The sequence below is a fragment of the Prinia subflava genome, chromosome 2 (genome assembly GCF_021018805.1).
Source record: "Prinia subflava isolate CZ2003 ecotype Zambia chromosome 2, Cam_Psub_1.2, whole genome shotgun sequence".
NCBI classification, from domain to species: Eukaryota; Metazoa; Chordata; class Aves; order Passeriformes; family Cisticolidae; genus Prinia; species Prinia subflava.
Window position 1 is genome coordinate 42,089,150 of NC_086248.1, and position 16,246 is coordinate 42,105,395.

The 16,246-nt window shown below is 34.8% G+C and overlaps 1 protein-coding gene across 1 annotated transcript in view; it reads left to right on the forward strand.

Annotated features, from left to right (window-relative positions):
• The window catches only part of GRIK2 (glutamate ionotropic receptor kainate type subunit 2), a 249,350-nt gene extending 234,096 nt beyond the window's left edge, over nucleotides 1-15,254 (forward strand). Inside the window, exon 15 of the mRNA XM_063389712.1 lies at nucleotides 12,484-15,254. Coding sequence (XP_063245782.1) covers nucleotides 12,484-12,648 — 165 coding nt within the window. The 3' untranslated portion in view covers nucleotides 12,649-15,254. The remainder of the gene's footprint in view (nucleotides 1-12,483) is intronic.
• Nucleotides 15,255-16,246: the final 992 nt, after the last annotated feature.

The following is a 16,246-nucleotide window of genomic DNA, read 5'->3' on the forward strand; positions in this document are numbered from 1 at the left end:
CCTAGGGCAAGATTAGAAATCCTGTCATTTGTTTCCAGTCTCTATGAGTCCCTGCTGAGATGAGTGAACAGTGCAAATAATGCTGCTTTGGGTATCCCGTGGGAGAGAGCAGGCACTTATTTTTGGTAAAGTTTGTGGTTTCATCCCTTAGGAATAAGAGTATCATTCTGACATAGTGTTTGTCAATATTTGGAAAGAGGGAAGATCAAAAGTCATATTGAGAGCCGAGGAAACAAAATGAATCAGATAACTTCAGCTGCTGAGTATATGGAGTATCCTGATATATAAGTGGGCATGAGTGTTTGCTTTTTAATGTGTACAAAATATTCAGTTGCACTTCCAGCAATGCAGATTGAAATTGTATAATATAGAGATGGAATTTTAGAATTTTTTATGTCACCCTGCTCTTGGAGCTTACACATAAATAGAGATCTTGTCTGGTGTGAACCTATTTGGAGAAGTGAAATCTTGAAAGGAATCAAGCTCAGAAAAACAGCAGATAAAACGGTGTTATTTGCTAAAACAAAAAATGTTCCATCCTGTAAGAAGAGATGGCTCAAAAAATCCGTGCCCCGATGTGTTTAAAAGTCCAAGGGAAACATATGACACTCCTGAGACTTTATGTGAAACGGATGATTTTACGCCACCACAACACTTTCCAGACTGAGAGAAATTTTTCTTTGATTGACACCTTTCAAAAGCGAAGATAAGCCTGGATGTTATCACAGTTGGACTGCCAGTCATTGGCACTCACTAAAGCTAGCTTGCTTGAAAAATAAGTACCCTAAATTACTAACTATTTCCCAGAAAATCCAGAAATTACGAATGTGAAAACAGCTATATATGGATTAAATTCTGCTGTCATTTCTAGCCATTCAAAACTCATTGAGCCTTCAGCAGGATGGAACTAGGTATGCTTGTGTAAAAATAGCAGATGTAAATTTTATTAATTTTGAACCTTTAAGTACTTCAAATAATGTGAAACAAGACACCTTAACTGTTTTTTAAGAGATGAGGTCATACACTTCCTAAAGTAAAAAGTACTAGATTAACACTCAACGTGTACTGAAACAGTAACTCCAACAGAGTATTTCTGGAGTTATACAATCAAATCATAACATAAACACCAATTAAACTAACCTCGCTGAAATAGTTATTAATTTATAATTTATTATAAAAGCAATAAAAACAATAAGTACATTAATACGTTTTTATATTTCACATGCATTTACAAGGAAGACAAAAGCTATTGAACTTTCCACATTAAATAATTCACTTCTCTGTTGCACAATTGAGTTGAGAACGATCAGTGTGGGTATTTATGTCACAAGGCACAATGACTGAGAACTTGCCAGAACTGGGCCCAAAGCAGAGATCATTAGCTAGGAATATACACATGTTATATACAAAACTGTTTTATTTACAGCTGCAGATTCCACAGAACAGAAACTTCTGGATGCTGAGCTGTGACCTGTATATGAGACTCTGTCTTCAGAGATGGCACAAATTTATCTGGATGATTCTTGCCTGAAGTGAATTGTATATAATGATTTAAAACACTTTCTGCGAAATGCTCAGAACATCTTTTTATAATGTAAGGATGGCAGGAACAAGAATTTCTGATCCTAACTGGCTCAAAAATTCATGCAGCTCTAATGAGCTGCAGAGTCTTTAGGTTATGGTACGATTTGATCTTAAACTTTTTAGAAATTAAATGTGGTTTTGCTATGGTTGCTGGTAATTCTGAATTTTCTACTTCACACACAGGTTTTAATAATGTGATAACCTGGAGTGTATCTTGGACTAGATAACTCTTCTAGTCTTGCCTAGTACATAGTCTAACAGCTTCCTTCAGAGAAAGTGCTGGGAATGGCTGAGCACACATCCTTGTCTGTGGCAGAATGTTGATATTCCAGTTGGCACAGTGGGAAGGGGTAGGAGGATATAGTGGGTCAGAGGTTGTCCTGACTGTATTCCTGCAGAGCAGCCACAAGATGGTGCCTTCCAGTTTCTGAGAGGGAAATTTAATTTTCACTTTTGACTAAAATTTATGTAACAATGCTTACCTATTTTTTAATTGCAGCCTTTCTGAAAATGCTAAAGGCTGGTATTATTTCCCATTGTTTATGATACAAACATCTAATTATGTCATCTACTTGGAAACATGTTATTACCGGACCTTTTTTATCTAGCCAATCTTGACAATAAATGCTCAGTCATTTGCATTTTATAATTGCTTTTGCTGCTGATTGACCTGCTCCCTTATTTTAACAGGCACTCAGAGGGCAGTGAATAAGCAAGGTTAGAAGTAGAAGCCATTTAAAACAATTACTATGCCTTTTTTCTTTTTTTTTTTTTAATGATGTGCATCAATGCATTATGGGTTTGTGTCCATTTTACGCATTTAGTTTTGTATAGCTCATATTATTATTGTAGAAGCCAGGGAAAACATTGACCTTGAAGACCATTAATATTTAGCATAATATATTGATGATTCCCAGTTTGAGAATGTATAGACCTTTTCTTTGATTTTTTTGTGTTCAGGTTTTTTTAAAGTTTTCTCTAAGATTACTTCCATTTCCATAGCACCCTTACACAGTGATTAGATCCTACTGTGCCAGCTATGTGATAGAAACTACACGTGCACTGCTGAAAACGTTCGGATGAAATTCGCAGTATTGATGAAGGCAGTGCCACGGATATATAGAACGTTGCTTGTTGTCACCCTTGTAAACTGTTTTTCTTGTGCCTATCCTGGTCAGGGTTTCTTTGGAGAGGGTGACATTGGCTGGAGGAATCATCTGCAAGCCCACTTTTATTGATGTGGTGGTGCCACACCCTTCTCAAGAGTCAAGGAGGGGCCAAGAGCTGATAGGCTATGATGATAGGCTATTGCACTGTGACCACATGCAGCTACATGTCATCCTGATTCTGCTCCTCTCAAAGACGATTTAACTGTCCTCAATTTGTTTACATGGGGTCAGTGTAGAGGCTAACAAAAGTTCGTTTACCAAGGTTATTTTATGATCTATTTGTACTAGGATAAGTTTCATTCATTATGTCTTGTAATGCTTTGTTTTAGGATTCATGTCAGCAAAGTGCAAATATATAGCTCTTCCTATATGGAAAGAACTTGCAGGAAGAAGTTAACAATTACTGAAATATTGTGATGTTTCTTTGTCAGCAGGATATGTAGAAAGTCAAAATTTTAATCTTTGATTTAATTGTTGTCTCACCAGCAGTGCAAAACTAAATTTCAATAGTTTCATATGAAAAAAATTGAAAATGTTTTAGGATCCTTATTATTTTACCATAATATTTTATGGCTTTGATGGTTTGGGTTATTTTTCCAAATGTTACTAAATTCATTTTCAGTACTTTCTCAAAAAAGTACTTTTCTTTCTCTAAATAATGCAGTTATATCAGTTTTGCTGGAGTTCAGAAATATTCCTAATAGTTTAATATCAAAAGCCTTTGAATTTGGGGCTGCAATTTATAATAGTTTTGGAACAATAACAAAATAAATTCAGCCTAGTGATTTTTTTCCACAGGGAGACAAGTTCAAAAGATTTTAAAGTTGAAAAGCCTGTTCCTCAGGCTACAAGAAAAAAAGATGTGGACATTCTTGGTAAATTGAAGTAAAAGCTTTGGGATTTATATCTCAAGTAGCTTCTATACAATCTAGTCAGTGATGTAGTCTGTATTTTTGTGTAACATTTTTTAATGGAGTAACCTCAAAAACTATCATTTTGGCTGGGAAAAGCAGCAGCTGGGACAGGTCATGGAAGAAAATGTTTTTCCAACACTAGTACACTGCATTCTGCAGATATGCCGTTGAAAAATTGGGAACTTCCATCATCCCTGAGCATTGTATGAGTATGCATAAACTTGTATGGTTAATTTGTAAGTGTAGAGATTACGTGAATTTCAGGTATTAATTTTAATTTAATGTCCTCTTGAAAACCATATAAGTATATATTAGAGGAAATTTTTTAAGGGGAGGAATTATTACAAAACCCAACAAATCAAAACAACCACCCTTCCCCAACCAAAATCCAGTCCACACCCCAAACAGAAAAAAAAAAAAGAAGTGGAAAGAGGCACGTTATCAACTGTGGCATTTTAAAGTAATTTGCGAACAATAAAATACTAAAACAAAGAACTCTATTTTGATTTTTGGATTTTTGATTGCAGCTCAACCAGTATCTGTTTGGTAATGGTTCTTTTGTTCTGAGGTATTTTTAATGTCTAAATTTGTCTTTCAAAAAATAACTGAAAATATAGGAGTGTATGTAAAGTTGACCATTGCATAAATACATCAGTACACAAGTACAGGAAGTTCACTGTAGTTTCATATTCATACAGTCAAAGAGCAGAGCTTAAATTATAGGTCTAAGTTACGGAATATTTTAAGTCTGAAAAAACTTTAAAACTGGATAAAAAAAATTGGAAACCCTTACAAATTGTTTACATTATAGGAAATGTAGTTCACTTCCACTCATCAGTACAAAGAAAAAACACATTATATGGTTATTTTTTCCTCTGATAAAAATTTTTTTTTCATTCCAATGGAAAAAATGTCAGATCATAAAGTATTTGTATCTTTCTAATAATTTTTCGTTGTCTCCCTCTAAATATTACTTTAGCATATAATATAATATAAAACATTGAACTTTCAATTTTTAATTGATCAGCTATGCTATAATTAAATGTAGTAACAAAAAGAGTTTAATTCAGCTGATTTATTTACTTTGACTTTTGTATAGGTCAGCAAAATAACAAGAACTTTCTACTACATTTTAGATTGAGAAAATATCCTTGACTGTCAGATAAAACCATATAATTGTAGAGAAATGGGTGTTAAACCTTTTGATATTATGTATGCAATATGACTGTAACAGTGTTTCCAAACACTAGAAAAACTGGCATTAAGTTAATACTAGTAGTCTCTCTCTGTTCAATATGATTTGAGGCCATGCCAAATTTCTCATTAAGTTCATACTATTATACTGAACTATAAAACTAGTATAAGTTTTTACAGTGAATAAAGTAAAGAGGACTTAATCTGAGCAGACTTTGAAAAAAAAGGTGTTTAGAATTCAGGTAAGAGAGGTTATATTTATTTTCTAAAACATTTCTGTAAAATTAACTATTTATTTTCAAATTATGTTATACAGAGCATTTGAATCCAGATAGATTGGTACTACAAAACATTAATTACATATCATCATCACTTCCTTTCACTATGCCTGGTGATCAACAAACCTGACATTCCTTGGACAAAAAAAAAATTAATTTAGATGTAGGATCAAAGATGATTCAACAGGTGAATGAACCTTCACATCCTGTGGCTGAGTATTCAAGATCTCAGGGGATTGGCTCAGTGCAACCAGGATCACCTCTGCTGAAAGGCAGAGAAATATCTGTACAGATGTGACTGCAAGAACACACCCATTAACATTGCAATGGTTACTGCTCTAAACCAGTTAGGCAGTGCCATACATTCTGTTATTTATTTTCTCAGTGACAGCTACATAGCTCAAGTACTATTAATTGCTCTCAGTCCTTGTTAAACACCTGCCAGTCACGTGTAGCCATTGTCCAGGTACACAAGACAGCACGACCATGTTCCAAGAAGATCTGGACTGGTGTGACAAGATTTACATCAGTGGGGCTTATTGCCTCTGACTGGAACACTAATAACAAATAGCATTTTTTGCCACTCTGAGCTTGAAAGCACAGACCCAAACCTAGAGAAATGTGAGACTGTCAACCTCTTCCAAAAGAGGTTGAATGGAAAAATGAGGACAGAAGATATCTTCTGAGTTCTTGCCTATACCTGTCCAACACATCACCTGTCTCCCTGGGATTAAATTGCTATCACCCTCCTATTTCAGCCAGGTACTGGAAGCTCAAAATGACTGCACCATCCTGGTCTGACAGTAGAGTAGGACTGTGTATCGTCTGTGTGTCGATGACACCACAGCCCAAATTATTTCATTATCTCCTCAGTGGCCTCATATACATGTTGAAAGGAGAGATGACAGGATGAAACCTTGTGGAATCCTGCATGAGAGAGAGCCCTCGGGGCTGATGAGCAATTGCCCTATGCCATCCTCTGGGATTTCTCTGAGAGGAAAGAGTGGAACCACACAAGTGCAATCCCTTCTGCCCCAGCCTAGGTCCACAGGTGAGTCAGAAAAACATCATGGTCAGTGTGATGGCCAGAAAGGCTGCTGGCAGAGCTAAACAAAACCACTTCAAAAAAAGCTTCTGCACTTATAGAAGTTCCCCATCAACCACAGGAAGAAGGGTAGCTGTCAGGCTGGAAACAAGGAAAGTAGTTTCAAAATACTATAAATGAGCTCAAGTGTTGGTTTCCTGAAAGTCTCTGTCATCCACCAGAGTACATTTTGTTCTGTTAGGAAATAAATTTTAGAATTTGAGTGGCTGAATTGTTTTTTGGTGGGTTTTTTTTGTTTGTTTGTTCATTTTATATGGTTTTTTTTTCCAACACCAGTTGATAATTTATTTAAGGCAACCTGGAATTTTATTGTCCCACTGGGAGACACTTACAATAAACCTGAGAAGTGGCCTGCAGTGAGGTGCTGTATGTCATCTAAGTTCACCTCATAACTCTAAAACTCAGCAAACATTTCAGCCTGCAGAAAATTGTATCAGTATTGTTTTGTTATAGGAAGGGTCAGTCCCATTAGGCTTTTGTCGATCCTCTCTGTCAAATAGCTACAAAAAGTCCTTCAAACAACCAGCATTCAGTTACAGGGTAAAGCACCTCATGCTTCATCAAACTGTCTGGAACTCCTCTACTGGTGGTGACTTTGTAGATACTACAGTGAACACAAAGCTTTGTCTGTGGAATTAAAATTTTCGCTTTACTTGAGACTATTGTCTTCATTTGAGTGAGCAGTGAATTTTCTGTTTCATATAAGTGACATATATTTTTGGTCTGAAAATAACTTCCTAAAATGATTGCTTATTCTATTCCTACCAAAATCCCGAATAATTGCTTAACCTGAATATACTGGCGATATGTTCAGGTAATTGGTGAGAATTTAGTCTGAAGTGTACTTATGTATTATACTTTCTATGTATTGAAACTGTGCTGCTTCAGAAAAGTCAGTGGCAAAATATTTTTAATGTTATAATATAGATAATAATCTATATTATGCATATATAGATATGTATAGTATACAGATATATATGTGCAATCTTTGATATACAGTAATGTTTAAGAATAGATATATAACTAAATAACCTAAAAATCTGATCATTCCAAGTACACTTCAACTTTGAAATGCTTGTACTCCAACGACTGTGATCTATGATTTTGCTTCTTCTGAGGTTATTTTCCTTTTAATTGTTCATATCTTTGTGATCCTACGACAACGTTTTGATAGGATTTGTTTTTCTGTCTAGAAGGTTTAAGATTGACAGGCTTTCCATACATGTGTTCAAAATCCCTGAAGGAGTGGCATAGGAATCAGAAACTGATTAGGAGGGAGAGTCAGGGTAGGACTGTACATTCATTTTCAGCTAACTTCAAGACAGAAAGCAGTTTGATTGATATGTCCTCCCAGATGCTATAACAATGACCCATATCACAGCAAGACAATATAAGTTTACTCCTGTTACTGCTTTAAGATAATTAAACAAATCTTCAAATAATGTCTGACAGATAAGACTGGAAGTAATAAACTTCCCAGTAACTCTGAAATATTTCTATTGAATATTGACAGTCAGCTTTATTTTATCTGCACCAAACAAGGGAAAAATATAAACCAGCAATTGGAGATTTTTTATTTAAAACACAGTGACTATTAATCACTTAAATCAGAATGTTTAGAATGGTGCAGGCATGCTGTTTTCTCTTCCTGTTGCTCTTTTTAGGCTGTTAAAAGAAAAATCTATGGTGATAGTCTCATAATTATGTGTTTAACAAGTGCTCTTATGATTTCTAATTACCTTTCTAAATTCCTATAAAGCAAAATAATGAAAGCAACGTATTATCTACCTTTCATATTAATACGCATGTCCAAAAATAAATTTGTTCTCATGCAGTAAAGCCATGCACAAACCATCTATTCAGCCTGTAAACAGTGGTAACATTTTGCAAAATTCTCATCTAGATTCTCCATGACTTGTGAGATGTCAGCTGTGGCAAAGAATGTCAGAGGTGTCATTTACTTCTTTATTCATCTTAAGAAGATTATCTTTTTTCAAAATAGTTTTGTGTTAGAAGGCTAAGAACTACAGTTTTGATTAAAATGATGTTTTGTACACTTTTTTGCAATGTTTTATCATGATATGCTGCAACAAAACAGATGTATTTATTTGCACTATGGTTTAAAGAGCTGTATGGTGTCCTTAAATTCTTCTGGCATTTGATTATATCTAAGATGACTTGGACGCAGCATTTACTTTCTGGTAGCATTTAAGAAGACAACTTATGATTTTGTAAGGGTTAGTGAAAAATCGATAATAACTGATGTTCTTGTAGCATGCCTGCAGTGTGGAAGGTGAGTTGGGAGCAAGAGGTTATTTTCTTTGAATTAAGTGGAGAGTCTTGTAATGTACACTAAAGTGCTCAATTCCATGACGGACAACGGTTTTGAAATGTAGCCTTTCAGTTCCGTAAACATTTTGCTGTTTCCCCCTAGCAACTGAATTCAGGATCAAGACATCGGATTATCTTTTCTAAAATCATATCTGAAAACATCTTTTATCTGTCACAAAAAAAAATATTCTAGAGCTGCTTCTTGTTTTCATGTCTTATTATTCCAAAAAGTGTATCCTAACAGTGAAAGAACACAAAGTTTAGTGGTACAGAAAATGGAGACTACAGAGACTGGAATTGAAATTAGACAAAAAATTATTAATTTTAATTAAAAAAGTAAACCATCAATCATTTCTAAAGTTTATTGAATAGGAATTTTTTAATGTGTGAAAGCTCTACCTTATATTTCTTAGATAGAACACAAAGAAGAAAAAAGATCTGGATCATAAACTCTTACATAGCCTTGAAATAATATTTTTAAAATATATTACTATTTCAGTGAGTGAAATTTGAAACAAATTAAAAAATGGAAGGTATGTAACAATTCTCTTAACCAGAAACAATATTTTCATTACCATATGTGCATACAAGATCCCATAAACAATTTATAAAAAAATATTTTTGAAAACATAGAATGGAAGAATATTTTGTATAAAATAACTCTCTCAAAGTTGTAGTATCTGCTTTATTAAGACTGTCAGTCAGTCAAACATTTCTCTTTTAATGAGGTTTTCATATTTGGGTAAAATTCTCAGATAAAATGTATTGGCAAGTTTCTTGAGATCTCATTTTCAGGGTATTTCAGAATGTTGACATATATCTTCTCACCTCTTGGATGTTGGTTGTAATCCGTTTCCTACTGATATTACCTAAAAATTTATATCCTTTGCAGATTTTTGAAAAAGTTTTGGTGGATTGATTCCTCTTGAAAAGGATTTTTTGTACTTTGGCACTCTTAGACATCTTGGCAAAAAAAAGACAAGGGACATAATCTTGAAGGTTTTAAGAGCTAATACATCATTTTAAAATTTAGAAGGATTTTGTTCCTTAGAATATTTTAGCTAGGTATTTAATTCCAGAGGTGACAGCCATATAATGGCTACAAGTGGTGCAGTGCTGAGCTGCATCATTTACTTAATGGATTCCCTATGAAATTCCTGAATTATGTGCTGGGTTCCTCACATAGTGGAAATACCAAGATATTCAAGATCTAGCAATTTAACCTGTAAGGCATTAGGGAATACTAAATTAAATCTTGCCCTTTTAAAATACTTCAGGGTTAATTTCAATTTTGTGATCATAATGGCAGTTTTGATGTTAAGCAACAGCATTTTATTAGAAAAAAGGGAAAGTCTAAGAGAAGTAAATGTTTTCTTTCAAAGTATAGCAGGATAAGCAGGTGCAGTTTTTTACTTTCTACACAATGCTCAGCAATGATATCTCATGCAGTAAGATCTGAGATATTACACTCAGACCATTCAACTAGGAATTTTAGCCACCTCATTCATGCAAAGCGAGCTGTCTTGGATGTCAACCCAGTGCACATTGTAGAGCTCACTTCAGCCAGAAATGCCAAATTTTTGTCTCTGAAGGACATGTACTTGACTCTGAACCAGAGAAATATACCTTCTACTTTGGACTCACAACTTAAACTTTTCTTAGTTGTAGGTGGTAAAATAATTTCTGTTGTCTGTTGAGTTGGCATTATTCCTTTATTTGAAAGTCATCAGGATAAAGAAATGCTTTAAAGGAAGTGTATCACACCCAGAGCAAGATTACCCTTTTCTTCTCTTCCCACCTCCCCATTCCCTTATTCATGCAAAGGATTAGGGAAGAGAGCATTTGTTCAGGATTTGTTGGATTCATGTTCAGTTTTAGCTCTTGATTAAGACAACTCATGTTTGCGCTCTTCTGCACAAAACAGAATTTTATGTAAAGCTATTGAAGTTCTCAGTGAAACAGGAACTACTACTGAAGCCCTTTGCTGCTGTGTGTTCTCATCCCTAATCTACAGAACAGCTCCTGTTTTCCCTGGCTCCCTTTCTCTCTCCATTCCTCTGTTAACTGCTACTGTGCCAAGTGGAACAGGATCAGTAGGCAGCAACTGAAGTGACTTTATCTTGGAATGCTCTAATGCCTGTAGGTTATAGCTGTTTACTGAGACACAAGCTTAAATCTCTCTGGCAGAAGATGCTATTATGCTATTATATTGACACTCTTAAATGTGACTCATGTTGAGCTCTAATGCTCCAGCTGATGACTGGCTGCACTGAAGAAAAGGATATCTGTCACATATTCTTCTTTATTTTTTAAGGAACTTGGTTTGTTTAGGTCCTTTCAGAATGCACCTTTTGGATTGATAACTATGCAGGGAGAACTGGAATATAAATTCTAATAGGATCCATGACTAAGCCAAACACCAGTGTGTTTCACAGAATTTCTACTGTTGCCAAATGACAAAGCTTTAAAATTTAACGGGGAAAGCTGAGTGCCTTACTGCTTAGAGTGTTTTCAACCCTGGAGGTTGGAAGCTGAATTCAGACTTTTATGAATTCAGCTTCAGTCTAGGTTCTCAGTGAACTAGGTAGGGTGAGATGCTTAAATATTACCTGGATCTAATCTCCAAGCTTCAGGTTTTTATGAATAATGAAGACATAACAATCCAGAAATAAAGCAGTGTTTTTATTTGAAAGCCAAATGAGAAAATTATATATTGACTACCACTAATCAAACAAAATTAAAAAATGGTCACAAGTTGGTTATAGTAATTCTAGGTGCTTTGACTTTTTTGGTTCTTGTTTGATAGATTGTTTGTTTGTTTGTTCTTCATTTTTTCATTTACCTTTTTTTCCTGGTCATCTCCCTGGCCTGGAGACAAATTATTAAGAGAGAAGAATGAAAAGAAGAATACAAAAATACCACACCTCAAATTTGCTTTGGCTGAGAGCAATTGTCAGAGGCTTGGCTTAACATCTCAGCTTCTGAGATGTGTTATTTAATTAGTACATTTCTCCATTAGCTGGAAAATGTTGAAGTTAAACTATGATGCAGAGCCCAAAAGTGAGACTTTTTTTCCCTACTACCATATGTCATTTGATACTCCAATTCTCACACGGAGAGAAGGCTAATTGCTCAGCACACTATTATGCAGCTGAGAATTCAGTCAGACTGAATAGGGAGATTTTATTTTACTTTTCTATTTGCTTGCACTGCAAACTGGAAGAAGGCCTTTGAGGATTTGATGGAAATGTATTAATAATCTTTTTTTAATAACATACTTTTCATAAAGATCAACAAAACTGAATTGCTGGTTGGTTTGTTTTTTTACAAACACATACTCCATAAATGATAATCAGTAGTGGGAAAAGTGTTTATACACAGAAGATATTATAAATAATGGAGTAAATATCAGTCTTCAGTAATGCATCTGGATTTTAATAGTATTTAAACGTAAATTCAGGTAAACTTCCTATACTAAAACTTAATGTTTTGTTGAAGAATTCTTACTTAAGTCACACAGAAATGCAATTATTATTTTGAAATATGGCTCAAGAGATTCTACTGAATGCCTAACATACATGTTACATTCAGATACTGTACTGTAAAGCCAACCTGTTGAAAGAAACTACTGCTTGAAGTAGTTTTATGTAACATATGCATCTAGACCCAGTACCTGCCAGAAAAACAATTGTACGGACAAGGTGATTTTTAAGCTGTTTGATAAGTAATTTTAATTATTACGTGATGCATATAATAAGGCCAGCAATTTGCTTTGAGCATCAGACTGGGACAAAGCAAAGACGGACAAGGCAGTTCCAGTATGGTAAATCTGCTCCTGGACATTGCAGTTGCAATTTCTTACAGCTGTTTTTTTTTTTTTTCTCTTGTTCCTATATTTCCTCCTGTAGAGGTCCTTCTGTAGTGCCATGGTAGAGGAGCTAAGGATGTCTCTGAAGTGTCAGCGCCGATTGAAACACAAGCCACAGGCCCCTGTTATTGTGAAAACAGAAGAAGTTATCAACATGCACACGTTTAACGACAGAAGGTTGCCAGGTAAAGAAACCATGGCATAGAGCTGGGAAGCCAAATACCCCAAGCACAAACTGTCGTCTTTTTTCCAAACAACCTTGCGAGAATGTTTCCTGTGGAAATATGCAACAAGTGCAAAATAAAATGAGTTACCTCATGCCGCTGTGTCTATGAACTAGAGACTCTGTGATCTCAGCAGTTGCAATGGCCAGACTCGAATCACAAGCATCATGGATCAACCAAGTTATGCAGGGTTACTCTGTTTGTCATGGGTTTCCACCATTCTGAATGAATGAATGTTCCATATGAGTTTTGTGGCTGGTTTCAAATGCAGTCTCAGTGAGAAGTTACAGGTTCCTTTTGAAGTTCAACGGCTGCCAGAAAAGGGAGAATAAATGCCCAAGAAGATAAAAACAGCAGAAGGAGTCTACTAAAAGTTATGTCTCCGAACTGTAGTGGAACGAGAAACCATATGCTCTTCTGAACTTCCCAGAAAAGAAAAGTTGGGAACTGCTGGTAGATTGAAACTACCATCTGGACAAGGCGATATGATCTTCCTGGATGGAAGAAATGTTAAGAGTGAAGAAACATGAATCCCATGAACAGAAGAATACATATGATGATGCTCACCTGCTTTTTTGTTTTTTGGACTGTTTGTGACACTGAACTAAGTAAATAAATAATAATTACAAAAAAAATTATCTGGGTTGGAACTTTGATCCAAAAAAAGACAAAAATATTTCCATTATTTTGACCCAATTTTTAGATGAATTAAATTTTCCTTAGTACAAAGGAATGTATCTTACAGCCTTTAGATATAAGCAATTAATTTTCTTTTCTATAATTGTGAAAAGAAGGAGGGGGTGGAAAGCAGTGTATTTCACACACAGAGGGCTCGCATTTAAGCCTGAATGGGTTTTGAAACACTTGTTCCTGCTACTAATTGAACTGAATGGAGCCTGTACTATTCTCGCTAATGTTGGAAGAGGGATGGGTCACCTAAAAGAAGTAAATGTCAAGAACTTAAAGGAGGACTGCATTTTTCAATACAGTCACAGTACTAAATGAACAAAATTCTTGAGCAGTTTTTTTTTTCCAAAAAAAAAAAAATGTTCAGGTTTATTTGTGGAAATGCAAGATTTCTATGAAAATAGTTTTTGTATGGAAATTTTTGTAATACTTTTTATCAACAAAATAAGACCATGTGTTTCTGTCAGGGGTGTGATGCCAAGCATGAGTGGTAGTGCGTGCGCACCACCAACGTTTGGTGAAAACTATTTTTATCATGAAAAAGGAATCTTAGAAGAGACATATTTTCAAGTTATATAATATTAAAAAAAATAGGTGCACTACCACCACTGCTTACCATGCTACACCCCTGATTTCCACTAAGCTGATAACATGCTGTCATGAACAATTGTGTGTAAATGGTAAAAGACACAGACCTCTTGACCACATTGTGATAGAAGTTAATATGCACTCAGTTTGCTTTTTGAATCCAATGCACAAAAATTAAAAAAAAAAAAGAAAAAAAAAGAAAAAAAAGAAAGTATTAAATTTATGTCAGTTTTAGTTGGTTTGGTTTTGCTGTGTGATTTGAGCAACATATGTGCAGTACTTTGTGTCAGTACTGGTACTTAGCTTCAGCTTAGTGCCCTATCCTGATGATTCTTGCCAGTAAATTTGTGGCAAGAGAGTTTGCTGGTATTTCTGACAGAAGCCATTACAGCACATTGTGATGATATTTGCAGGATTTGGCTCTTAGCTGCTTCAAAGCTAACTTATATGTCCTGACTGTGGTGAGTTCCTGGACATAACATTTTGAAATATTGCCCTACAGATGCTGAATCTTGCAGCTCTGTCTACTGTAAATTTATTTGTATCTCAACAAGAAATGTATAGTATGGACTATGTAGGAATGTTATGTGAACGGAAAAAGATTATGAAGTTGGTCTTTACATGGAAAAAATTAATTTGACTAATTAGGAAAACCCCTCCAAAACTATTAAAATAATCATAGATAGTAAGTAATTGGTGAGTAAAGACATTGGTTGTTTATTCGGGCTTAATTTAATCTTATCATCATCTTTATGTCACAGAAATATATCATTTAAACTGTAAAAATTATATCATGAAATTTGGGGGTAAATGGGAGGTTTGTGTCTACTACCCAGTTATCATAAATCTTCATAGAGATTGAGCTGGCCATTTCCATTGTGAGCAGGGACTGAGAAAGCAAATTCTCCTATATTTGTGAGTTTCATCCCCATTTATGTGATAACAAAGAACAGGTTATCTTTGTCTGAAGTATAAAGAAAATAAAAACACTAAACAATTTTTCTGGAAATGAGTATACTTACATAATTTATATTTAAGTTAATTCTTTAAAACACAAAGGGGAAAAGAGTAACTGTCTTATAACACGATGAAAACTCCTAATTATGATGGCTTGGAATGGAAAAAAATGGGCATTGCATTTGATTGATGATTTACAATAAAATTTGCAAAATCATGTAATAAAATGCTGTATTATATTCAAACACACCCTTCTTTTCTCCACTGAGGATGTTGAAACAAGCAGGATTTCATTCTCACCTTGATGCACAAGATTAATTCTCATTAAGCTTTATATGAGTCAAAGTAAGAGTGAATGAAGAATATGTCCCAAATATTTTATTGGGTCAAAGTTCCCCAAGGAACAAAACTTTTATCACAGAGGTAGCATGGCTTAATTAAGGTTTTGGTCAGAATTTCAGCCTTCCATTATTGAGGGAAATATACAAAGCAATTGGAGATTTGTATTAAAGATCAAGACTAGAAATGCATGGCTCCACATATGCATAGTAGGATAATGGGGTTTTTCAACAATCATACACTAACTCATGTGGTTACTTTATGCATTCGTGATTCTTTCTGTATTCAGACATTTACAGAAAATTGATTAATAAAAATATGACCCCCAAAAGAGTAGAAAATACTACTGATATTTTTGTACTTGAAAAAGCTCATTTTCTTTCAATTTCTTCAAAATTTTCATTTTCTGTTCACTCCTGCAAAAAAAAATTTCCCCAATTCTGAAGAAAATTTCTTGTTTTGAAAGGCCTCTGAAAGGCTTATCCCAAAATTCCAAAGTTCTCACGCTGCATAAATTTCTATGCTGTCATTAAAATTGATGAAACTTCCAAGCAAAAAATCAAGAGAGTATCTGGCCCATGAAGTTTTGGAATCCATTTATGACTGCTTTTTAGTGGTTTCATATAATAGCTCAATTAGTCTGCTGATTTCTCAGGATGATGGGTGCTTCTCTGACTGACCTCAAATGTCACTCGAGAGAATTTTGATGTAGTTATTGCTCAGTGAAATGGCCCTGCCTGGTGGATGACAATTGGAGGTAAAAATTGAACAGGATTATTTTTTCCCCCTGTGTCTGTTTCAATGAAAATAAACATCTATATTTTTAAAGACACAGAAGACACATTTAAATCTTCAGGTTACCTCAGCATGGTTGTATAGCAATAGATAACTAGAAGAAAAGTACAAAACACCCCTTTATGTTGTTGATAAATGTCATTTGTGAAGGACTAGCAGTGAAAATTATGAGCCAAATGGTTGGATGGAATCAAGAGATCTCTGGTGCTTTAA